Genomic DNA, 27,482 nt, shown 5'->3' on the forward strand with positions numbered 1-27,482 from the left:
ACTCCTCATAAATTGTGAGAAATGAGTGAAATGACTCCACCGTATCGTGTAAGTGGAAAGACGCCTCATTTACTATGAGATAATGAGGGGAAAGATGTTACATTTACCATGAGATAGTGAGTATGGTGACGCCTCCTTTATTGTGATACAATGAGTCGTATGACTTCATATAGTGAGAAAATGTGTAGAATTAAACCCCCCTTTATTGTTTGTGAGTGGAATGAGGCCTCGTCTATTGTGAGACAATGAGTGGAATGAGGCGTGTATCGTGAGGTAGTGAGAAGAACTGTCAACAGATTCCACGATCTCAAAGTGAAATTTAGGTCAAATGTGAGGAGAGTGTTAGCTCAAGGACCCGTCTGGCGGTGATGGTGGGGTGTTGGAAGCTGTCTGGTGATGGTGATGGTGGCCCTCACCATCCCTGTGTGGTGGTGATGGTGGTAGTCCTCACCATCCCTGTGTGGTGGTGATGGTGGTAGCCTGTGTGGTGGTGGTGGTGGTAGTCCTCACCATCCCTGTCTGGTGATGGTGATGGTGGCCCTCACCATCCCTGTGTGGTGGTGATGGTGGTAGCCTGTGTGGTGGTGGTGGTGGTAGTCCTCACCATCCCTGTCTGGTGATGGTGATGGTGGCCCTCACCATCCCTGTGTGGTGGTGATGGTGGTAGCCTGTGTGGTGGTGATGGTGATGGTGGCCCTCACCATCCCTGTGTGGTGGTGATGGTGGTAGCCCTCACCATCCCTGTGTAGTGGTGATGGTGGTAGCCCTCACCATCCCTGTGTGGTGGTGATGGTGGTAGCCCTCACCATCTTTGTGTGGTGGTGATGGTGGTAGCCCTCACCATCTTTGTGTGGTGGTGATGGTGGTAGCCCTCACCATCCCTGTGTGGTGGTGATGGTGATAACATGTCACTAATACTAACTGAAAGTGATGGTGAAAAGAATGATAATGATGGTGAACGTAACGGCGGGGGGGGGGGGGGACGCTAGTGCGCATGCGTGTGTGTACTCCAATTATAACCAACGTAACAGTAGGACCGAGCTTCAGCTCTCGGGCCTCCGCTCATCAGCTGTCAGGCGTCTAATACAATGACTCCCGACTCACTATCACCCAGTCCTCATACGTAATACACCGTAATTTGATCGTTTTTAAATAACTGCTGCATGCTTTAAAAAACATTCTGCGCTCCTTATTTCTTATGTTCTAACAGGCAAAGGTATTTTCCAGAAATCTTACAAATACTAAATTTGTAATGCATTTTTTTTTTTTTTTTTTTTTTTTCTACCACAGACGTGGCCACACATTTACAATGCTAACCAGCATATATACATTTTCTTCTGTCCTCCATGGACAGGGTTATAAGGCATCCCTTCTGTGGATACCCAATTACATCAGCAGAAATGAACACTAATAAAAAATAATTGATAATAATCACTATGAAAATCATATATAATCATATTATATATAAAAATTATATATATAATTATATAAATTATATAAAAGATTAAATATATAAATATATAAAAATATATATAAAGATAAAAAAAAAAATTATATAAAAGATTATATATAAAAAAATAATAATGGTGTGCTATGGTGAAAAAGGAAGCCAGTTTTATTCCTTATAAGTCAGGAATACAACCGGTGGAGATATGGCGTGCAAAAATCAATATATTGCAACACTGACGACGGTTATCTTGAGGTTATCTTGAGATGATTTCGGGGCTTTTTAGTGTCCCCGCGGCCCGGTCCTTGACCAGGCCTCCACCCCCAGGAAGCAGCCCGTGACAGCTGACTAACACCCAGGTACCTATTTTACTGCTAGGTAACAGGGGCATAGGGTGAAAGAAACTCTGCCCAATGTTTCTCGCCGGCGCCTGGGATCGAACCCAGGACCACAGGATCACAAGTCCAGCGTGCTGTCCGCTCGGCCGACCGGCTCCTCAAGGCATACATAGATCTGGAAATGTTGATCAAGTGGATGAAAGGTTAGTGAAGTGGGTGTATTCAGGGGTAAGAAAGAGGAGCAAAGTTTCTTTCACCCTGAATGCCCCTGTAACCTAGCAGTAAATAGGTACCTGGGTGTTAGTCAGCTGTCACGGGCTGCTTCCTGGGGGTGGAGGCTTGGTCGAGGACCGGGCCGCGGGGACACTAAAAGCCCCGAAATCATCTCAAGATAACTTTTTACAATCTTTAAGGTAAATGTGTTGATTAGAATTACAATTTAGGACCTTGCCCCAGTATGTATCATTCATTTACACCCTTACGAAACCTGTACATCTTTTTTCAGTCGTTGTGGCTTTGTTTACATTCATTAAACAGTCTACGAGCTTCGTAACTTCACAACCCAAGGTTATTATTGTTATAAACAACCTCGTAGTGTTTCGGGGCTCGTAAACTGTTTAATAACTGTAAACAAAGCCGCCATGATTAAGGAAAGATGTACAGGTTTCGTAAGGGTTTGAGTAAATGCTTGGTGAATCCTGGCCCTGTTCATTTTAAGTGGTCAATATAATAGTTAAGTGGTCACAATAATGGTTAACCCATTTGACATCAGGGCAAATTGTCTGTTCTTGTCAACCATATTTAATTCCCCCTGAGGATCTTGTATGTGGTGATCATGTTCGCCTATAGCTCGAGCTACTGCATCCCTTTGTGTATTTATACCTCAATAAACATTTGAATTTGTTTGCCTGTTTCTTTCTTCTGTGTAACAGGCTTGTGGTCGTTGGAAAAAATCCACAAGGGCCGTGATGAGGGTTCGAACCTCGATGTATGTTGTGGCAGTTGTTTTTAATTGTTGATCCTTATGTGTGGCGTGGAGGGCTGAGAGAGAAGGGTAACACCAGTCTCTGAAAGTTTTAAATGTTCTCATTTCTACCAAGATTATGTGTTGGATATGGGCGTTGAAGTTAAGCCCTGGAAACACAAACCGAAATTATCTTTATTTTTCCGCTCGATACAACTTGTAATAAAGTTGTTACATCTTGCTTTAACGTGTTTATGACGTATTAGAACGTTGTTACAACTTGCTATATTGGTTGTTATAACTGGTTAGGTGTTAAAACTTGTTTGAACGTTGTACCAACGTCGTAGTTTCGTTGTGTGTTTGGCGGGATTCAGTTTCCGTTCATTTTAGGCCTGGTAACTTATCATATAAATAATAATATCTAAGATTGTCCTGGTCGAGTACGGCCTTGTTAGTTATTATTCACGTATGGGATGTGCACAGGTCGCTGATTACACAGTCTTTAAGAGTTCAGGGTTGTTCTTGTTGTTCTAGTTTAAGGTTCAGCTACTCGGAAGCAAAAGTTGCAAGTAGCACGGGCTATGGCGAGCCCGTAGTGAACTGTTCTTAAAAGATTTCCCCATTTTGCACCCGCAAGATAACGTAAGCTTTTAAGGGTTGATAAATGTTAGCCTTCTTGTTTGAGGAGCTGTTCACTTGAGACAGTTAAGCAAGTCCCAGCTGTGTCTGGGTACAAGTGACAGGATGAACAACCCAGCGGGTTTTCTTCCTATTGGGGAGTGTTGTACATTCTGCTATGGCGGTGTGTCCACTCACACGATGAGTGGCGCTGCCCAATAAACTCGCCCCTCGGGGCAAAATTTAAATTTAAAAACTTACCTGGCACAGGAGTGGGGGCTGTGATTTAGAGAGAGTTGAGGGTAGCAGAGGCGGGTGTAGTAGTCAGACACAGTTGCCAGCAGTTGCAAATGTTGAATAATATATCACACACACACACACACACACACACACACACACACACACACACACACACACACACACACACACACATACACACACACACACACACACACACACACACACACACACACACACACACACACACACACACACACACACACACACACACACACACACACATATATATATATAAGCTTCCTGCCACCCGACAAAATAAATTATACGTTCCTCTGTTGCGTTTTCTATGTGTGAGAAGGTGAAGCATCAGGTCTTGCAGGGTAAACATCAAGAATCTTCCAGAGGGGAAAGATTCCTTCCTCTAAAAGTTGGTTGACGACACGCAAATTGCCCTAATAACATAATATAAGACTAATAAGCTATATGACGATCTTGACACATAGAAGGAATGCTCAGTATTATGTTCAACTCAAGCAAGTGGAGATCAATGTGAGTGGATGCTGGGAAGGGAGAGAGGAATGGGGGGGAGGGGGGCGGACACAAGGCCACACGTGGGAGGGGAAACTCTCCTAGAATAAGGAATCATTCTAGAGGTTGTGTTATAGCGATAGTAAAGAGAGCTAGACTGGCTCATCTACCACGGCTGGTCCACAAACAAGGGAGGACACTTAAGTACTACCCAAGTAAGTCACCAGAGACGTAAGAAAGAATTTGTTCAGCGTCAGAGAAGTGAACAAATGGAATGTGCTAAGAAGTTCAGTTCTGTACATAGCTCACAAGTCGATTGAAGGATGAAGAGAGGGTTGAATGAGTTGAAGTTCAACACACACCCTCCACACACACACACAAGTACAATTAGGTGAGTACACGAGATAATCTACTTTGGAGAGGAATTTGTCCTCGAGTTGTCTACAGTGGTAGTTCCTGGTGCCTGGAGCATCGTCTTGCCTCCTCTGCTGAGCTAACCTGTCACTGCTTACCTCAGCTTACCTGTCACTGCTTACCTCAGCTTACCTGTCACTGCTTACCTCAGCTTACCTATCACTCCTTACCTACCTCTGCTTACCTGTCACTGCTTACCAATCAGCAACTTCGTGGTATTGTTGTCTTAGATTCAGCTCCTCAGAACCAAAAGTTCCAAGCAGCACGGGCTATGGCGAGCCCGTCGTACTCACCTGGCACAGGAGATGTGCACTTTCCCCCTCGTGGTGTGAGACCAATCTCGTTGCACCTCGCCTCACCCATTTTTTGTGCCTGGTACGTGCTTTGTGAACCTCTAGACGTTCAAGCACTGGACTGAAGCACAAGACCATTACAGGTAATTTGTTGATTACCTTGATAATTTGACTGAACACCTTCAACTCTGGGAAGAGCCCCCAGGGAGCTTCTAGTGTGTGTGTAAGGTTTGTCAGTATGTACTTTTGAGGTACAGTATTCACCTATACACATTCAGAAGCTAATGTACATATTTTGATGTTTATATTTAATTTTTTAAATTTTAATGTATTTACTCTTGGAATTATGTATTATGTGGCTTGGTTTCCACTAGGTAGATCCAATGATTCTTGGGCCACCAGCTGTGGGAGCGAGGCGTCTCATCTCCGAGTAATAATTCTAGTATTCGGTCTTCTAATATTTCGATGGTGTTCCACACCCTGATGGCTTGGTGCTGTAGGCTGATGTTTAGTGTCTGTATATCCTGGAATTCAAGGTGTTCCTGGATTGTCTGATTATAAGCTGGGCCGTGTTTGGCTGCTGTTCTAAGTGTTCTTAGTGCCTTGTTTCGCTGCTGTTGTTAGTGCTTTGTTCTGCACTGGTCCTAGTATTTGCATGTTAAGGTGTGTAGAGATACTGGAGGGTATAGGGGGATGAGGCCGGACTAGAACCTTGTGTAAAGTTCTACCTTGTATAAGGTCAGATTCCTGAATAAAGAATTTAAATTTTGAATTTGAATTTTAAGTGTGGGTGTGTGTGTTCGTGCCAAGGTTACGTAATCTTTTCAGTTTCCTTAAGGCTGTTTTTTTTTTTTTTGTTTATTCTGTCATTTAAGGGAAATTTGTATTTATGATCTATTGATCTTGAGTCCCAGTATTCTGCCTACATTAGCATGGTGCTTTGGGTGAAATGCCAACCACCCCCCAATTAGTCACTGCTACGAGAAATGGCAATTCATTTGCCTAAATTAGCACAAAAAAACTACTCAACTCATTTTGCTCAGCTAAGAAAACTGGTAACTGATTTAGCTCAGTTAAGAGAATTGAAAACAGTATTGGAAACAAATTTGTCTCAACTAACATCTCTGACCTCATGTTCTCTCAGCTGACAAAGAACTGGGGTTTATCTTTCCCTCTATGCAAACAGACGATAAAGGTCAATTTCCTTCAGCCAACACAGAAATGAGGTTTCATCTTTCTCAGTTGGCAGAGGTATTGGGAGCTAGCTCTCTCTCTCTCTCTCTCTCTCTCTCTCTCTCTCTCTCTCTCTCTCTCTCTCTCTCTCTCTCTCTCTCTCTCTCTCTCTCTCTCTCTCTCTCTCTCTCTCTCTGTCAAACACACACACACACACACACACACACACACACACACACACACACACACACACACACACACACACACACACACACACACACACACACACACACACACACACCTCACGACACTGGAAGACAGAAGAGTAAGGGGGGACATGATCACAACCTACAAAATCCTCAGGGGAATCGACCGGGTAAACAAGGACGAACTTTTCAACACTGGTGGGACGCGAACAAGGGGACACAGGTGGAAGCTGAGTACCCAAATGAGCCACAGAGACGTTAGAAAGAACTTTTTCAGTGTCAGAGTAGTTAGCAAATGGAATGCATTAGGAAGTGATGTGGTGGAGGCTGACTCCATTCACAGTTTCAAATGTAGATATGATAGAGCCCAATAGGCTCAGGAATCTGTACACCAGTTGATTGACGGTTGAGAGGCGGGACCAAAGAGCCAGAGCTCAACCCCCGCAAGCACAATTAGGTGAGTACAATTAGGTGAGTACACACACACACACACACACACACACACACACACACACACACACACACACACACACACACACACACACCAGTCCATATGAAGGCTCTGACACACAGTTGGCCACCTGCTTATCACGTTCTTTATATGATAGTTAATCAGCATTAAAATTAGCTTATTTCTAATGGATACAAATAATCTGGTCAAACAACTATAGGTCTGTAGGAGCAGGCTTCAGGTAAGCTGATGTACCATAACAGCTCTTGCTTGCCAGTTCCGAATGACTCCTATCCAATGTTAAAAAAAAGAGACAGGCACAGACAGAGAGAGACAGACAGAGGGTGAGACATATGGAGGAGCTAAAGACATAAATTTATCTCTAAATCAGCGAAGGACAAAGTTGATGGTGCGATGTAGGGAGGGGAGAGCTTGGCGAGGCCTCTGGCGAGGTCTTGTGGTGGTGATGATGATGGTGGTGGTGGTGGTGGTGGTGGTGGTAGTGCAAGTAGTGGTGGTGGTGGTGGTGGTGGTGGTGATTGTAATGTTCCGGTTAGAGGCATTTTTTTTTTTTTTTTTTTTTTTTTTTTTTTTTTTTTTGCAAGCACTTACGAACGTGTACATCTTTCCTCAATCTTTGACGGCTTTGGTTACATTTATTAAACACTTTCCCTACAACTGATTCCCTCAATTAAACTTCTATTAGGTAATTCTTCTCCCTCTTTACTCGCTTTGTACTCTACCTGGTTGGTGGCCTAATTCTTTCAACTCTTACTAAGTAACTTTTACAGTAACGCAGTGGTCCCTGGCTCTTAGGGCCATGAAATGGACTGGCTCGTAGTGGCATGAAATGGACCTCTGGTGTATATATGTGTGTGTTTGGGGAGTTTGGAGCTCATCATGGTTCACCCGGTAGTGTGTATGTGTATTTTCTCATATCTCATATTCGATGTTCTCGACATCTACCTCATTTAGGATCAAATCTATCGTTTGTTTTGGTGGAGGTGCGGCTCCAGTAAAGGAAAACCAGACACCCCTCACGTAATGCAGAGGGGAAACTCGTGCTTTTTTTAGAAGAAATAATATTTCATGGTAAATAAATATAAAGCTGCTTCAACGAGAACCAAATATTTTGCGACGTTAAATATTTTTTTAAGTTGTAAGCTAAAAAGGTTTTATTGGGGGAAATATCAGGGTTGCAAGAATGGAATTAGCATGCACAACCGCTCCCTCCCTCCCACAGTTGCTTTGAAAGTTTAGCCCAGCTTGGTGTCCCCAGAACATGCTTCCCCAAGCGTGGGTTTGTGCTCCGGGGGCGCTGAGTGAAGGCACGGTGGCTCAGGGCTGTAGGGGAAACACTCGTAATTACTGTATTGAAACTATCCTTAGCTCAGTCGATTAAGGCAGTGTCTGGGATGCTCCCGGACGCAGGTTCGAATCCTCGTCACGGCCCTTGTGGATTTGTTTTATCCTTAACTGTTTGTATTAAATAATGAATGTAGGAAAATTATTGTGGTTCTTGGGTAAGAAATATCTTTATGTTAGCTTAAAGTCAACAATTGTAAATTTATAGAAGTGATATGGAAAATTGGATTTACAAAAAAAATACGATTACATGAATAATAATAATGAGAAAATCCGCAGGAGCCGTGATAAGGATTCGAACTTATGCGGCGGGTGTTCCCACGCACACGCCCCAGACAACAAGGTCACGACATGGTCAAAATGATTGCAACCTGGAGTTCTTCTGAACACAGGAGGGCTTCCTGCGGCTTCCACTGAACCCGGACCAGGATTTTCACACAATCCCCCCCCCCCCCATGCACTCTGGCTGTTACCAAGGAATATTCTACCTCTGACACTCCTATTTCAATACACAGGCTTCAGTGCAAGCCTCAGGAAGCCCTCCTCTGTTCAGTAGACCTCCAGGTACCAATCCTTTTGATCATGTCGTGGCCTGGTTGTCTGGGGCATGTGCGTGGGATCACCCACCACAGGTTCGAATCCCCACCACGGCTCCTACAGATTATCTCACTGATACACCACGTTAATGTGATTACGGATTTACTCAATAATAATAATAATAATAATAATAATAATAATAATAATAATAATAATAATAATAATAATAATAATAAATTTAACATCGATATAAACAACTTAGGCTGCCGAAGAACAATATTTAAGCCTAGTACACAAAAACTATATGGGCAGAGGGTGGGGGGGGGGCAGTAACTAGCCATAATGGCAGAAATTGGGAGACTGGGTAAGTAGGCTCAGCGGGCCGTGGGGGTGATGGGTAGGGTCAAGGGAATAGGAGGAGGGGGAGAGGATAGGGTGATGGGGGAGGGGGGGGTAAATAGAGGGAAGGGAGGATAAGGAGTGGGAGAGGTGGATGGACAGGGATAGAGGATGAAGGAAATGATTAAGGGCGAAGACAGGTCAGTGGAAGAGAGGTACAGTGAATTAGGGAGATAAAAGAGCTAAGGGATAAAGGGTGAGTGTCTGGAGGGAGGGTGAGTGGCTGGAGGGAGGGTGAGTATCTGGAGGGAGGGTGAGTATCTGGAGGGAGGGTGAGTGGCTGGAGGGAGGGTGAGTATCTGGAGGGAGGGTGAGTGTCTGGAGGGAGGGTGAGTGTCTGGAGGGAGGGTGAGTGTCTGGAGGGAGGGTGGGTGTCTGGAGGGAGGGCGAGTGTCTGGAGGGAGGGCGAGTGTCTGGAGGGAGGGTGAGTGTCTGGAGGGAGGGTGAGTGTCTGGAGGGAGGGTGAGCGTCTGGAGGGAGGGTGAGTGTCTGGAGGGAGGGTGAGTGGAGGAAGGGTGAGTGTCTGGAGGAAGGGTGAGTGTCTGGAGGGAGGGTGAGTGTCTGGAGGGAGGGTGAGTGTCTGGAGGGAGGGTGAGTGTCTGGAGGGAGGGTGAATGTCTGGAGGGAGGGCGAGTGTCTGGAGGGAGGGTGAGTGTCTGGAGGGAGGGTGAGTGTCTGGAGGGAGGGTGAGTGTCTGGAGGGAGGGTGGGTGTCTGGAGGAAGGGTGAGTGTCTGGAGGGAGGGAGGGAGGGGTATAACCATGTGTGGAGGGCCCTCCTGCAGGTCTCCGCAGCTTGGCGTTGGAGTCAGTCGGGGCTGTCAGGAGGACACCAGGTCGATACCCGCCCCGTGCGCTTGCGCTGCCCTTGCACACGCACGCACACACACACACACACACACACACACACACACACACACACACACACACACACACACACACACACACACACACACACACACACACACACACACACAGGGGTCTGGTAGCTGAGCGGACAGCGCGCAGGTCTCGTAATTCTGTGGCCCGGGGTTCCATTCCCGGACCAGGCAGAAACAAATGGGCAGAGTTTCTTTCACCCTGATGCTCCTGTTCACCTAGCAGTAAATAGGTACCTAGAAATTAAGACAGCAACTACGGGCTGCTTCCTGGGGATGTGTATGTGTGTGTTAGAAAGAAATATGTAATAGACATAATAGAGGAAAAATAGATTGGTTAGAAACGCAAGATCCAAGAGCTAATAACTCGACAATAGTAAATATACAAATTTACATATTTACTCACATACACCATATACACAGAGGCACACAGTGTATACTATATCAGTGTCATATTCGGTATTTCCTATACTATTAATGTATTTTATATATTTTAATATAACTGCTCCAATATATATATATTGCAGTAAGAGACCAGTTACCAAACACCCACTTACCGTAAGCTGCCCCCCTCATAGGCCTACCACAGTTATACATGTGGCACCCACACCAGTCCTGTACAGTCAGATGTTTCACAGGCCTATTGTGGCTGTTGGCATCCACACTTGTCCCGTTTTGAACCTTAGGCTCTGTGCACCCAGCGTACGCCGGCCGTTACTCTACGCACCTCCATTCAACAGGACCTCTGCCATTCACAAACATTACAGTATGACCTCTGCCATTCACAAACATTACAGTATGACCTCTGCCATTCACAAACATTACAGTATGACCTCTGCCATTCACAAACATTACAGTATGACCTCTGCGATTCACAAACATTACAGTCATGACCTCTGCCATTCACAAACATTACAGTATGACCTCTGCCATTCACAAACATTACAGTCATGACCTCTGCCATTCACAAACATTACAGTTATGACCTCTGTCATTCACAAACAGTACCTCGTGAAGTGCTCATGTTACGTGGGGAAGATTGTGATATATTGTATATATCACAATATATTAAGGTTGTATTATTATTATTGTTATTTAAACAAATCCACAAGGGCCTTGATCAGGGTTCGAATCTACTCGCTGGATGTTCCCAGACTCGCTCTAGTCTCAATTTTGATATATCACGTTATTGGGATTTCTCTGTGTATTGTTATTATTATTATTTGTTATTTTATATTTTAATTATCACATGAACCCGTAACATTATCTCCAGGTTTGAACACATCTGTTAGACAACCCATGTCTTTGAACTTAGGACAAATACAGTATAGACTTTCAGAATTTTTTTCACCCACTTTTTGTGTAATGTGTTTATGTAGAGATATAAAGTAGTCATTATTTGGTGCAGATCTTTCTCAACATACCAGTGATGTGTGGGCGGTGACCCATTTATATATCAAGTACACGAGTAATTGGACTGGTCAAATTCCGTGGTTCTCTCTGGCCTTAGAAGACTGGCCAAATTTCGTCGTTCTGGCCTTAGAAAACTGGCCAAATTTCGTGGTTCTGGCCTTAGAAAACTGGCCAAATTTCGTGGTTCTCTCTGGCCTTAGAAGACTGGCCAAATTTCCGTGGTTCTCTCTGGCCTTAGAAGACTGGCCAAATTTCCGTGGTTCTCTCTGGCCTTAGAAGACTGGCCAAATTTCGTGATTCTCCCGTCCTTGAAATATACATTGATTATTTACAAGAAAGCTGGCCGGAGGGTCCCCCGCGGTATGGGAGAAGCACTAGCCTCACATGACCTTAAGTATATCTGAGGGTAAACTTGTCAACAGTGGAGAGGGGGAAGACTCGCCCCCAGGGGCAGTGTGCGAGAGGGGAAAGGGGCGTCTGGCAAGGGGCTGCGGCGACGGTCCAGGTTCCTGGAAGCACGGCGATCTGGAAGGCTGGGAAATCCCGGTTCGCGTGTGTTCGTCTGTGGGTCTTGTTGACGATAGACTCTGAGTTGCCAGATTCACGAGTCTTAACATCTTCTGACACTTGCAAGTTGTTCATTTGACACACTTGGCGAAACTCGGTTGTAAACGGGGGTTGTTAAGAGCGTTTATAAACACGTGTAATAAGGAGGGTATATGTTGTGTGGTGCGATATGTGGAGTTGTGTGTGGTGGAGCGAGGTGGCATGTACAACACTCCCCTCAGCGCGGGTAGCTCCCCTTACTCTGGTCTCAGCGCTGGAATGAACACCGCTGGAACCTGGCGTGGTGCCACCCTTCACCAGGCCTAGTTCAGTGCCTCCGTCGCTCCCCTCAACACACACTGTGGTTTCGTAGAAGAATTAGAAAAGCCTAAAGATAAAAACCATAGTTTCCAAACAGATAAAAAGGTGCCAACTTGGAATGTCATCAATGAAATCAGTGAATTTTGTTTTTGTGAAAACAATGTAAGAAAATAATCGGTGTTCCACTCAGGTATATTAAAAATAATTGTGTGTAATCAAATATATATATACATAAGGAAATAATAATATATAGCCTAGTAATAATACAAATAAGTCGAAGAATAAATAAATATAATTTTGTTGGTGGTGATGGAACTGAGAACACTGTTGGGTGGCCATAGTCCTCCTCAACCTCCTCCTTGAAGTCCATCTTAGTGTCTTCAAGGTCCACCTCAAGAACTGCCTCACTGGAAACTGCCCCGAGCATAGATCCTACTGATTACTACGAGAATATGCTGAGATTTCCTTCAAAAGTGTGTGTGTGTGTGTGTGTGTGTGTGTGTGTGTGTGTGTGTGTGTGTGTGTGTGTGTGTGTGTGTGTGTGTGTGTGTGTGTGTGTGTGTGTGTGTCCCTCCAGCAATGACCCTTTCAGGATTCGAACCTGGGTCGCCAGAGAATCATCCACTGGCAGCTTAATTCTATAACCACTGAGTCAGTGGTTATCTTAATCGCTGCCTGATTGGTTATAGAACTAACCAATCACACACACACGCGTGTGTGTGTGTGTGTGTGTGCGCGCGTGCGTGCCAGAGCGTGCATGAGTGCGAATGCGTGCGTTTGTGCATTGAAGATCAAATGATAATGAGGTGTTGTGTATGTATAACTATGATCCCATCGCCTCCCCCCCCCTCCCACCACCCACCTGACCAAGTACTCCCTGGAGGTCGGAACCATGCCCGGCCACCCACACAGCGTGTCATCACAAGGCGCTCGTATAATAAACAGCCGAGAGGTAGTTCTGCGTCATTTGGTTAGCGGAATATCGACACAGGTATTCCCACACGCCAGGTCTTAAAGGTGGTGTGCGGGGTTCTCGCATTCACTCTGCAGTATGTTAGTTTTTAAAGCACAACCGGTTTCGTTCGCGTCTCACACCCCCCACCCCCCGCCCCATCTACCCACCCTCCCTTTCCGTGTTGGTTCAAGTCAGCCGGAGCACCAGGTGGAGCACCACCTGGCAGGTGGAGCACCACCTGCCAGATATAGGAGCACCAGCCTGATATATATATATACTTTAAATTAAGTATACTTAAGAAGAGAAGTACTGGGTATACTTAACATATATCTGGTGTGAAGCCTGACGCGGGTACTCTCTTAGAAGTCCTCTACGGGCTCACCATAGCCCGTGCTACTTGGAACTATTTGTTCCAGGTAGCGAAACTTTAAGAACAACAACAGGGTACTCAGTATACTAGAGAGATACAGATAATTTTACTCTCTAAAACCACTGAGACACTTATCTGACGTAAATGATAACTTTATAAACAGTGGAAATACGTCAAGCAAAGTATAACACAGTATAAAAAGTATACATAACTTTGAAACGGCATAAAACATAAGAGTGAAAAAAAAACAATTCAATTTCGTTCACTCATCACGATTTTCACAACAAAAAAATATGGATGTTTAACGCGAATGTAAACAGGTTATTTAAGGCGATGCGCAGTTCGTGTTAATAGCTCATCGTTCCTAAATAATATCACTGCGCATGCTGTATCGATCTGCGTGTGCTGGCTTCTTGTACTGGCGGGCTCCTCTACTTTACCTAACCTTCAGCCCTCCCAAACAGTACGCTCAATCGGGATCACTTTTCAAGGCCACACGACCACCACCCTGTCCTCAGACTAGGCTCGTTCAAGCGGTGGCCGTTTCTCAAGACGCATTCGTCAATTTGAACTTTAGCGTTTATTAAAATTCTCATATATATAAATTAATATATTATAATTTAATATGTAATATTATTATATATTAAAGTTTAACGGATAATTAGGCGTAGGTTAGGTTAGGTGTTTAGGTTCTATTGCCTATTATTTGTATTTGTAGTACGTGGGTGAAGCATTTACAGCAACCTATCCTCGACTCAAGTCCATTACATCCAGCGGTCGACCCCACAGACGCATTCATAAATTTGAACATGTTGTTCATTCAAAACAGGAATTTTCTCACACATAAATTAATATTATAATATATAGGCATATTGTGCATATATAGGCATAGATTAGGTTAGGTGTTTAGGTTCTGTTGGCGATTATTTGTATTTGTAGTACGTGGGTGAAGCATTTACAGCGTTGTGGTTCGAACAAAATTCGTCAGTGAAGCACTTGTTCCGGAAGTGTTCGAACGAAATCCGTTGTGAGTCGTTTGTAAACCGTTTTTCATTCATAAACAGAGGGTTTGGCGGTTGGGTTAACGAGCATTTGACCTTTGTTGATGAGGCCGGGCTGCTTGTTCAACTCTTGTAGGCCAGCTGACTCCAGCGAGCACCGTGCTCAATCCCTTAGCGCCTGTTTCTCCTGTGAGTGGTAGCTGTGGTGGGTGGTGCTCCGCCTAACCTAGACCAGTGTGGGAGATAAGACATCAACCTGGTCGTTAGCGCTAGTGTGATCACCAGGAGATGTTACAAGTGTGAAGGGACGAGGACGAAGAGAGGGCAATTACAGCTTTGTTGAATGTGTAGCTGACGAAGTCTCAGTTGCGGGGCGGAGAGTGACTTAGAGAGAGTGTGAGTGTGTGTGTGTGTGTGTGTGTGTGTGTGTGTGTGTGTGTGTGTGTGTGTGTGTGTGTGTGTGTGAGTGTGAGTGTGAGTGTGCGTGTGCGTGTGCGTGTGCGTGTGCGTGTGCGTGTGCGTGTGCGTGTGCGTGTGCGTGTGCGTGTGCGTGTGCGTGTGCGTGTGATTGTGAGTGTGAGTGTGAGTGTGCGTGTGAGTGTGAGTGTGAGTGTGCGTGTGCGTGTGTGTGTGTAAATGAGTGAGAGTGAAAGCATAAACAAGAGTGAGTACCAATAACGCTATAGTGTGGCTCGCTGTTAATGGCTCTAGAGTAGTTAATACAAACCTCACGCACTTGAAAGTCCACCAAAACTCACGTAATTCATTCCTCCATTACAGGATAAAACAAAGTGAAAAATACTCACACTTTAAACCGAGTAACTTGAGTGGATGCAAATGCTGAATCAGCCATGACCCTCGTTTGTTATTTTAGATTCAGCTACTCAGAACAACAAGTTCCAGTAGCACGGTCTATGGTGAGCCCGTAGAATCATGATCAAGTGTAGAGTGTAGAGAGAGGTGTGTGTGTTAAGCTCAACGAGGAACGCACTCTCAGCATGACAGACAAAAAGAAATGGAATGAGTGGGTGGAGTGCGTTCCAAGTTTCTACGTCGCGTCGGAGCCTGGTCCCTCCTGGAGGTACTCCAGCCCCGTCGCCTCCGCCCACACCACCACCGCCGTCACCACCACCACGCCCACGCCGCCCAACGCCACCACAACTTCGCCCTCGGGTGCCAAGAGAGCCTCTCCTGCTGCTACCTGTGCAGCACCCAGGCTCTCAACAGTTGCTGCTCTCTCTTCAATACACCTAACCAACGGAACCTCAACATACGCCACTGCCACATCGACGTACGTCACTGCCACGTCCACGTACGTCATATCTTCCCCAAGTCGCGTCATCGCGTCACCGACGTATGTGACCGCTAATCCGGCGTCCAGCAGCCACCAGCTTGTGTACTACACCACACACAGGTACCTCTAGTTACAGTTTGGGTTATACGCAATAATATTGCTGTGTGAAGTGTTGCAAGCATTCAAAATCAGCTGCACACAAGAATATTGTAAGTGGATCTTTACAAACAGACGCTGCATCAACCAGGACCGCTGGTGGACGCTGCGTCAACCAGGACCGCTGGTGGACGCTGCGTCAACCAGGACCGCTGGTGGACGCTGCGTCAACCAGGACCGCTGGTGGACGCTGCGTCAACCAGGACCGCTGGTGGACGCTGCGTCAACCAGGACCGCTGGTGGACGCTGCGTCAACCAGGACCGCTGGTGCACGCTGCGTCAACCAGGACCGCTGGTGGTCGCTGCGTCAACCAGGACCGCTGGTGGACGCTGCGTCAACCAGGACCGCTGGTGGACGCTGCGTCAACCAGGACCGCTGGTGGTCGCTGCGTCAATCAGGACCGCTGGTGGTCGCTGCGTCAACCAGGACCGCTGGTGGACGCTGCGTCAACCAGGACCGCTGGTAGACGCTGCGTCAACCAGGACCGCTGGTGGACGCTGCGTCAACCAGGACCGCTGGTTTGTGGCCCTGGTTGTGTTGGCAGAGTGTTTTAAAGTGTTGAGGCGACCTTAATGACCCTCGAGAGGTTGGAATAGGCTGTTGAGCCCAACGCCAAACAGACACCAACGGTGCCACTCATCAGGTACAAACAGACACCAACGGTGCCACTCATCAGGTACAAACAGACACCAACAGTAGCACTCAACAATCAATATACAACACTCCAAGCTGTAATCCCCCCCCCCATATACGAAATATAAACCTATGTTCCTTCACCAAAACTGGCTTTAAATATATTATTATTATTATTATTATTATTATTATTATTATTATTATTATTATTATTATTATTATTATTATTATTTTGCTGATTGATTCTTGTTAAGCATCGTATCTCAGGAAGCCACTGTAGAGAGGGCGTACCGTACGCCACAGTCATATATCTCTCAACTGTGGTCGTACAGGACTCCTGGTATTATCGCCCATCATTTCTAATGGCTTCCTGAAGGTCTTGTGAGAGTTGCGTAGCTTCTCACGACGCTCGGACCCTCGACCACGTGAGAAACCTTAGAAACAGGTGAGATTATAAGATACAGCGCCAGATATTGCTCAACGCACGCGAACGCAATCGCAAACAAAGCCGGATTCGGATTCAGAAAGCTCATTGAATCAAGTACGACAGACGAGTCTGTCAGGCTTAAACAGTCTCGGCCTGCCAGGCTTAAACAGTCAAGCTCTTCCAGTCTTTAGCAGTTCAAATCTGAAAGTCTTAATATGTGAGAGATAGATCTCTCAGAGCACACATTTATTGCTTGCATTTAAGTGCTTGCAAAGTCTAACTTTGTTATCTTATATCAGAAGTGTGTCTAGTTGGGTGTCTATGGATTCCTCTTCAAACGAGGAGTCCAAAGAGGTCAATAGCTGTGACCTGGGTCATCTGGATCTGACAGTCTTAACCAGTTTAGCTCTGGTACAACTATCATATTATACTATTGTCTTTCGCCGTTAAAAAAGGGCCAAACAATTCACTCATTATTCGGTATATGAAAACTGGAGCGAGTAAACATTACATGTGTGTGTGTGTGTGTGTGTGTGTGTGTGTGTGTGTGTGTGTGTGTGTGTGTGTGTGTGTGTGTGTGTGTGTGTGTGTGTGTGTGTGTGTGTGTGTGTGTATTTACTACTTGTGTCTGCAAAATCGAGCTATAAGCTCTTGGACCCCGCCTTTCTACACAAATCTATTTTTCCTCAATTATATCTCCTACATATATTTCTCTAACACACACACGCACATACATACATACATACATACATACATACATACATACATACATACATACATACATACATACATACATACATACATACATACACATCCCCAGGAAGCAGCCCGTAGCAGCGGTTGTATAATATATACATGTAATGTATAGGGAATTTATTGTAATGTATGGGGGCGGGCGCCACACTGGCCGCTACGGGCCTTGGACCAGTTCCTGGCAGCAGGTGCGGCTAAAACTCTCCCAGTCGTCGCACGTGGATGATCTCTGAGAGCGATCTGCTGCTCTATTGACTTCTCTGCTCCACGTTGGTTCAGCATCACTACTTTCCATGTTCTTGGTCTCCAAGTCTCCATGTTCTGGGTCTCCAGGTCTCCGTGTTCTCGGTCTCCAGGTCTCCATGTTCTTGGTCTCCAGGTCTCCATGTTCTTGGCCTCCAGGTCTCCATGTTCTGGGTCTTCGGGTCTCCATGTTCTTGGTCTCCAGGTCTCCATGTTCTTGGCCTCCAGGTCTCCATGTTCTCGGTCTCCAGGTCTCCATGTTCTTGGCCTCCAGGTCTCCATGTTCTGGGTCTTCGGGTCTCCATGTTCTTGGTCTCCAGGTCTCCATGTTCTTGGTCTCCAGGTCTCCATGTTCTCGGTCTCCAGGTCTCCGTGTTCTTGGTCTGCAGGTCTCCATGTTCTTGGCCTCCAGGTCTCCATGTTCTTGGCCTCCAGGTCTCCATGTTCTCGGTCTCCAGGTCTCCATGTTCTTGGCCTCCAGGTCTCCATGTTCTCGGTCTCCAGGTCTCCATGTTCTTGGCCTCCAGGTCTCCATGTTCTCGGTCTCCAGGTCTCCATGTTCTGGGTCTCCAGGTCTCCGTGTTCTTGGTCTCTAGGTCTCCATGTTCTTGGTCTCCAGGTCTCCATGTTCTTGGCCTCCAGGTCTCCATGTTCTTGGTCTCCAGGTCTCCATGTTCTTGGCCTCCAGGTCTCCATGTTCTTGGTCTCCAGGTCTCCATGTTCTTGGTCTCCAGGTCTCCATGTTCTTGGTCTCCAGGTCTCCATGTTCTTGGTCTGCAGGTCTCCATGTTCTTGGTCTCCAGGTCTCCATGTTCTCGGTCTCCAGGTTTCATAGCCATCATCTATAACTTTGTCAAGACGCCTCATGCGTCAGGCGTTGCGTCAAGCTCCGCCACGCGACGCAGCCCTGACGCAAGGGAGGGACGCAAGCCACTACAATGAGACAAGTAGGTTGATTTGTTTCAAACATAATGCTAAACGTGTCATTGTTGTGGAGACTTGTGTATCATTGTAGTGCGGTGTTTGTGAGGAACGAGAGCGAGGCCGCGCGCACAGCTGGCAACACCGCTCCTCACAGCCCAGTGGAGCAGCCTGATCTCACCTCACAATACAGTGGAGCAGCCTGTCCTCACCTCACAACAGTGGAGCAGCCTGTCCTCACCTCACAACACAGTGGAGCAGCCTGTCCTCACCTCACAACCCAGTGGAGCAGCCTGTCCTCACCTCACAGCACAATGGAGCAGCCTGTCCTCACCTCACAACAGTGGAGCAGCCTGTCCTCACCTCACAACCCAGTGGAGCAGCCTGACCTCACCTCACAGCACAATGGAGCAGCCTGTCCTCACCTCACAACAGTGGAGCAGCCTGTCCTCACCTCACAACCCAGTGGAGCAGCCTGACCTCACCTCACAGCACAATGGAGCAGCCTGTCCTCACCTCACAACAGTGGAGCAGCCTGTCCTCACCTCACAACAGTGGAGCAGCCTGTCCTCACCTCACAACAGTGGAGCAGCCTGTCCTCACCTCACAGCACAATGGAGCAGCCTGTCCTCACCTCACAACAATGGAGCAGCCTGTCCTCACCTCACAACAGTGGAGCAGCCTGTCCTCACCTCACAACAGTGGAGCAGCCTGTCCTCACCTCACAGCACAATGGAGCAGCCTGTCCTCACCTCACAACAGTGGAGCAGCCTGTCCTCACCTCACAACACAGTGGAGCAGCCTGTCCTCACCTCACAACACAGTGGAGCAGCCTGACCTCACCTCACAGCACAATGGAGCAGCCTGTCCTCACCTCACAACAGTGGAGCAGCCTGTCCTCACCTCACAACAGTGGAGCAGCCTGTCCTCACCTCACAGCACAATGGAGCAGCCTGTCCTCACCTCACAACAGTGGAGCAGCCTGTCCTCACCTCACAACAGTGGAGCAGCCTGTCCTCACCTCACAACACAGTGGAGCAGCCTGTCCTCACCTCACAACACAGTGGAGCAGCCTGACCTCACCTCACAACACAGTGGAACAGCCTGTCCTCACCTCATGCAGGTCGGCGTTCAATCCCCGACCGTCCAAGTGGTTGGGCATAATTCCTTCCCTCCGTTCCATCCCAAATCCTTATCCTGACCCATTACAAGTGCTATATAGTCGTAATGGCTTGGCGCTTTCCCCCTGATAATTCCCTCCTCTCCCCCCCCCCCCTCTCCTCAGTAAACAAACCCCAGACGGCCCGGGACAGGCGGAGGCTCTCGCCTGTCCTGTCCAATGGGATATCCTGTGTTTAGTCTCTGCCAACTCTCCAAAGACGGCGTGATTGACAGATAAACCACCTTATCTCTCCGTTATCACCTCCCCGCTGTGTCTTTCCGTTATCACATTTCCGTTATCGGTCTCCACGACCCACAGTGGCATTTGGGGAAAGATAGACACACTTCCAGGGAATTATAAGTCGTTTACAAAATAAATATGGCGGGAAACAGAGGTTCTGGAGTTACTGCATTACGACTATGTAAACACCTTTAGATAATGGGGGCCTCGCGGCTGAGTAGACAACGCTCGGGGGTCGTAGTCCTATGGGCCCGGGTTCAATTCCTGACTAAGGCAGAAACAAATATGTAGAGTTTCTTTCACCCCTAATGCTTCTGTTCACCTAACAGTAAATAGGTACCTGGGAGTTAGACAGCTGCTACGGGCTACTTCCTGGGGGATGTGTGTGCTTGTTAGAGAGAAATATATGTAGTAGACATAATAGAGAACATATAAAGTGTTTACAAAGGCGGGGACCAAGAGCTAGTAGCTCGATTCTGCAGGCACAAATAGTAAATAATACACACACACACACACACACACACACACACACACACACACACACACACACACACACACACACACACACATACACACACTTTAGGCGGGATCCAAGAGTCAATGCTCGATCCTGCAAGCACAAATAGGTGAGTACACACACACACACACACACACACACACACACACACACACACACACACACACCATTCAAGTGAACGACACACTCCAGCAGGTGGTCCCGCGTCCACCGGGGACTGATAGGCTGAACCACACACTTGAGGAACATGTACTTGAGATAGTCATTATTACGTCTTAACGGTGTATGTCCCACTCATCGAGTAGTAGGTGGAAGTGTACCTTCGTGCCCCCCACAGCAACAACAACAACACAGCCCCCACAACAACAACACAGCCCCCACAACAACAACACAGCCCCCACAACAACAACACAGCCCCCACAACAACACAGCCCCTACAACAACAACACAGCCCCACAACAACAACACAGCCCCCACAGCAACACAGCCCCCACAACAACAACACAGCCCCCACAGCAACAACACAGCCCCCACAGCAACACAGCCCCCACAACAACAACACAGCCCCCACAGCAACAACACAGCCCCCACAGCAACAACACAGCCCCCACAGCAACAACACAGCCCCCACAGCAACAACACAGCCCCCACAGCAACAACACAGCCCCCACAACAACAACAACAGCATGCTGATGCCACAGCGACACTCCTACCCTACCAAAATAGCGTCACCTGCACATGGCCCCATTTAACCTTGCACCAGGACTGGCCTACCCATAACTGGGTGTTGTAGACTAGCTGCCCCACGCTAAACGATGCGCAGTTTCATAAACATTGCTGAAAATGGAGAGGTTCAGCGGCTAGTCCTCCTCGCGTCTCTCAAAAGTGGCGTGGTTCAGCATCGAGAAATAGGATATTAGAGTTGACTCTACCCCCGAGCACAGAGAACTCTACCTCTGGTTACTAGTGTGGTGTTATAGAGGCTGGTGAGGCTCTGTTGGTATATAGAGCTACGTTGGTTGCCAGTGATACATTCCCCTCTCTAGGCACACACAGCACCGCTCCTGTGCCAGGTAAGCTACGGGCTCACCATAGCCCGTGCTACTTGGAACTTGTTCCGAGTAGCTTAATCTATAACAACAACAGTGATACTAGTTAATGTCTGGCTCTGTAACGTGGAAAAAAATTTATATCTGGAAATAATACCTTTAATGCATCAAAATATTATTTCCCCGCCCTTAATATACAGCATTATGCTGGCAGCATCGAACCCGCGTCCTTGTAACTGTGATTTTTCCCTAACTGCGTATAAAACAAGCAGACTACACCACCTCTTAATTAAGGGCTAATATCCCTTGTTCCGTCGTGATGTCGAAGCCCCGCAGAAGTCGGCTCTAAAGTATAGGTGAGTAGAGGCGAATATTATATCCACTTATATGCTCAGTACGAGTGCCGGGACCAAGATTGGACTCTGTGTCCGGGGTGGCTAGAGCCGAGAATTGCATGCTTGCATATTTCAAGGCAAGCGGCCCCAAGGACACGCAAGACACGGTTCTATGACCGGTGAGACCAGAGGTGATAGTTACATGCTCGTATGCCTGCAGGTGTTCACGTGTGATCGGAAACGTTGATTACAGATTATTTCCATTTTTTTTTTATCTTAGGAGTTTTTCGTATATATCATCCTGCCAAATATGTTTCATTTGCTATTATATTTTCCCATAAATAATCGTATATATATAGTTTTAAAAACGCTTTAAGTTTGGGTCTGAGACAAATGTAAACATGGACACAAATATACTTTGTTTGGATGAGTGTGTGGGAGAGAAGAGTGTAAAAGTGTCGTAAGTGTAGAGGGGGCAGCAGGCGGTGAAGGGTTGTTGTTGTTGTTTAAAGATTCGCTACCTGAAACAAAAAGTTTCAAGTAGCACGGGCTATGGTGAGCCCGTGCGGTGAAGGGTGCGGCGTACCCAGAGTGTCCTTGTCTGCGCTGCACTTACAAGACATCTCGTAACTTTGGCGGATTTATACGAAGTTCGTTAAATAAAGGTCGTGCAATTAGACTCTAAGACTAAAGGTCTTACACACACACACACACACACACACACACACACACACACACACACACACACACACACACACACACACACACACACACACACACATACACACACACACACACATACACACACACACACACACACACACAACATCTAGGCCAGTATTCGGGATATTAAAAGCTAGACCTCACTCCCCCATAGACACAAATAAGCATGGATAGGTAGATAGGTTCTCACACTGAATATTAGACCATGTGGTGTGGATATTGTATGTTGGACCATGCTGTGTGAGTGTTGGACATGTGGTGTGCATGTTGGACATGTGGTGTGGGTATTGGACATGTGGTGTGGGTGTTGCATTGATAGCATCTTTAACTGTGACTTTGAGGGAAGTGGCCAATCGTATATTACTTTGCGTCAGGCTGAGGTAATGTTGTGTGTGTGTGTGTGTGTGGCAGCAAGGAGAGAGGGAGGCAGGAAGCCCCCTCACAACACATCTACCTCAGGCAACACCACAGAACCAGAGGAAGTGGCGAGCAAGAGGGAGGAAAAGAAAGAGGAAGGCACACAGGGAGACTGAAAGAGTTAAGAGAATAAGAACAAGGAGCTAGAGATACGAGTGAGGGAGGGAGGAAAGCAAAGGGAGAGAAGAAATGAACGAGGGAGGGGGAACAGGTGAGAGAATGAGTGAGAGAGAGGGAGGGAGAGTAAAGGCAGACACCTGGCTGATGTAGGAACAAGGGGAAAGGCGTAATAAAGGAAATAAAGGCATGAAGCAGCTTCACTCCTGCCGCAAAATACTTTAATATTTAGACAATACGCTTGACTAATTTTACGATGAATGTATAGGTAACACCAGGCTACCTATAACCTAGTTATACACTAGGTTACCAATAACCTAGTTATATAATAGGTACAGTTATACACTTTGGCTCTGCGTACTGCGTACCTAGTTATACACTAGGCTACCAATAACCTAGTTATAGACCAGGTTACCAATAACCTAGTTATAGACTAGGTTACCTATAACCTAGTTATACACTAGGTTACCAATAACCTAGTTATAGACCAGGTTACCAATAACCTAGTTATACACTAGGTTACCAATAATCTAGTTATAGACCAGGTTACCTATAACCTAGTTATACATTTGGTTACCTATAACCTAGTTATACACTAGGCTACCAATAACCTAGTTATAGACCAGGTTACCAATAACCTAGTTATAGACTAGGTTACCTATAACCTAGTTATACACTAGGTTACCAATAACCTAGTTATAGACCAGGTTACCAATAACCTAGTTATACACTAGGCTACCAGTAACCTAGTTATACACTAGGTTACCAATAATCTAGTTATAGACCAGGTTACCTATAACCTAGTTATACACTTGGTTACCTATAAACGTACAAGATACTGGCCGTAGATAAGTGTCACTCTAAGCCACGTACAAAGTGGCTGTATTTGGCCCTTGTGGACTAATCGCATTTACCACAACAACACTGTGCTAATTAACCAACTTTTGCCCCTCATGCGAATTGTCAATATTTAATCGATTCGCTATTCCAGGGAGATTTAGAGGGGAGCGTGTTTGGCCTAGTTATTAATTTATGATGGGAAGTTTGGGGCTGGGGATAGTTTTCATATTACTGGCTGGGACTGACTCTGTTTAATTTTTTAATAATATGAGAAGTGTCTGTTAAGCTTTTAAACAAAACAGTTGGGAATATATTTTACTTTACATCTTTAGCTCATTATATAAAAGCAAACTCTTACAAGATTAAACGCACGCACACACACAAACCGGGACCAAAGAGCCAGAGCTCAACCCCCGCAAACACAACTAGGTGAGTACAACTAGGTGAGTACACACACACACACACACACACACACACACACACACACACACACACACACACACACACACACACACACACATACACCAATATTCTCAAACTGGTCTCACTGGTGGACTAATTTTAAAAGCCTAATAGCAAAATAATTTTATTTTTTAATAGCAAAAATTTATGAACATCCAAAACAGAACAAAAAATTGAAGGCAGCATGATTCGATTTATCGATAACGTGAGGTAAACTTTTACCTGTGAAGTGAAGGAAAACCTGGTGGCCTCGGTTTGTAAACTTAACAGGGAAGTAGGCCGCAGTGCCAGTGGCTAAATGTGGATAATAATTCTGAGCTTCCCGCGTATTATTTAACGATTTTAAGCTGAAAACTCTGAGGTAATATTCCATCTTTGTGAGCACTAACTCTCGTAGCGTTTATGATGCGACGTCGCGATCAGTTATCTACAGCTATCGCTATCGGATATGGCTAAACACGCTCCCCTAGCCTATTGCTAATTGAATTCGTGAAAATATATTCCTAGCGTGATTATTATTTATGAAATAATAGCTATTCTTATCTGTTAACGACATCAATCACCATCTAAAGCTACGGTTAATACGTGTTATCAGGCCTTTGTTGTGGAATAATAATGAGGGGATAATTATGTTTGTGTATGTGGGAAAAGAAGGGGAAACCGGTCGGCAAGGGGGGGTGGAGGAGGGGACTGCCAAGGGTTAGACCAGAGGAGGGGGAAGGGGGTAAGCGCCCCCCCCCCCAGAAGGGGTCGATAACGAAGGCTATTATGCTGCGGCGGGCGGACTCGTTCCCTGGCGCACCTGTTCCCGGAGTCATGTCCTCTGGCTCACCTGTCGAGGGCCTTCACCTGTCCCCACTACAGGCTCACCATAGCCCGTGCTACTTTTGCTTCCCAGTAGCTGAATCTAAAACAACAAACTCCACCACATTACGGGCTCACTATAGCCCGTGCTACATGGCAACAAACAACTCCACCAGCCAGAGTGTAATAGTCAAGACAATAAAATCCGGATCATCCACCGTCAACAGCTCAGTCCCCCCAGGACGTGTACTTGCTCTGGTACTTTTTCTCATTTTTTTGTTTTTGAGATATATACAAGAGTTGTTACATTCTTGTACAGCCACTAGTACGCGTAGCGTTTCGGGCAGGTCCCTGGAATACGTTGTTACAACCAAGTACACATTTTACTGTTGCGTTAAACAGAGGCTACAGTTAAGGATTTGCACCCAGTAAATCCTCCCCGGCCAGGATGCGAACCCATGACAAAACGCTCGCGGAACGCCAGGCGAGTGTCTTACCACTACACCACGGAGACTGATCCTCATATCAGACAGAAAATAATACAAACTATAGTACTGTATCATCCTTGGCAGGTGCTAGGATTTTCATGCGATTAGACAGTGCAATAGGTACTCTGAGAGAGAGAACTCTTATCAACATCAAGGGGCCCAAGACTGTTCAACACTCTCCTACTACACATAAGGGGCATAACTGGCCGACCTCTCTGTGTTCAAGAGAGAACTCGGCAAACACCTCCAAAGAATACCTGATTAACCAGGCTATTATTCATACGTCAGGCTGCGAGCAGCCTCATCCAAAAGACTGGTTGGCCAGACTGATGTCAGGTCAACCAGGAGGCTTGGTCGGAGACCGGGCCGCTGGGCCGTTGATCCCCGGAACCTCCATAAGGTAGCATGCTTAGGTGAGCTCCATTACCAGTACCAATTTAATAAAGGCCTCTTGTAAGACGATTTAAAGCAATTTCGCTCTAAAATATCTTTGTCACCAGAAATAATTACTTTGCTTATGACAAATAAGAAAAGGGAGGCGGAATTTTCAGTAACCGGTTTGTGTATACTCACCTATTTGTGCCCGCAGGATCGAGCTTTAGCTCTTGGACCTGCAGGCACATATAGGAGAGTACACACAACCCGGTTACGTAAAATTCCGCTCCCTTTTCTACTGTCATAAGCAAAGTAATTATTTCTGTGTGTGTGTGTGTGTGTGTGTGTGTGTGTGTGTGTGTGTGTGTGTGTGTGTGTGTGTGTGTGTGGTGGGGGGGGGGGGGGTGGGGGTGGCAGGGATTGCAACAATACCTGCCGCCGGAAGAAACAAACAAAGCTGCACTGGAGTGAGGGAATTTCCCCCAACTCACCTCCCCGCCCTCCCCCTCTCTCTCCCCACCACACTGCCTCCTCGCCGCTCTCTCTCCTCCTTCTTCCTCCCCCTCCTTACACACTATCTTTTCTCTCCCTTCATCTCTCCCTTTCTCAATCCGGTACCCACTACTGCTAATAACCAACAGGGAAGAGGAGTGAGTGAGTGAGTGAGTGAGTGAGTGAGTGAGTGAGTGAGTGAGTGAGTGAGTGAGTGAGTGAGTGGCTGACCCTCCTGAGCCCTCACAACACGGGTTGTGTCTCAACACGTGTCATTGGCAAGAAGGATGAAAGCCTGGTTATCTACACGACCTCCCTATTCAAAATAGGAAGTAAGCTGTTATCAAGAAGAGGTAAGCCCCTACGGGTGTGTGTAAGAAAAGGTGGGACGCCAGGAATAGTGTTGTAAGGGTCAGAGTGTGTTAATTAAGACTGTGCTGCAAGCCGAAGCCTTATACAGATCCACTTAGAGTGTATTACTGGGCTTCATCTCCTTTTTCCCCTCTTCCCCCACTTAGGAAAGGGGTTGGTGGTGGGGGGGGGGAGTGGGTGAGGGTGACCAAGGAACAGTGTGACAA

The 27,482-nt window shown here is 46.5% G+C and overlaps 2 protein-coding genes across 8 annotated transcripts in view; one reads left to right on the top strand and one right to left on the bottom strand.

Moving 5' to 3' along the window:
- Window positions 1-27,482, bottom strand: part of LOC123770280 (uncharacterized) — a 92,551-nt gene that overhangs the window by 20,641 nt on the left and 44,428 nt on the right. The gene's annotated exons all lie outside the window — the stretch shown is intronic.
- The window catches only part of LOC123770276 (mitogen-activated protein kinase kinase kinase 13), a 116,166-nt gene that overhangs the window by 11,978 nt on the left and 76,706 nt on the right, over window positions 1-27,482 (top strand). The window contains exons 1-2 of one of the 7 annotated variants that reach the window (XM_069339874.1): window positions 12,128-12,319; window positions 15,236-15,869. The exons of 4 other annotated variants lie outside the window; for them this stretch is intronic. In XM_069339874.1, coding sequence (XP_069195975.1) covers window positions 15,454-15,869 — 416 coding nt within the window. In that variant the 5' untranslated portion in view covers window positions 12,128-12,319; window positions 15,236-15,453. Of the gene's footprint in view, window positions 1-12,127; window positions 12,320-15,235; window positions 15,870-27,482 lie in introns of those variants that run through there. 2 more of the 7 variants (XM_069339873.1, XM_069339875.1) reach the window with 2 other exon arrangements.

The sequence above is a fragment of the Procambarus clarkii genome, chromosome 42, assembly GCF_040958095.1.
Source record: "Procambarus clarkii isolate CNS0578487 chromosome 42, FALCON_Pclarkii_2.0, whole genome shotgun sequence".
Lineage (NCBI taxonomy): Eukaryota > Metazoa > Arthropoda > Malacostraca > Decapoda > Cambaridae > Procambarus > Procambarus clarkii.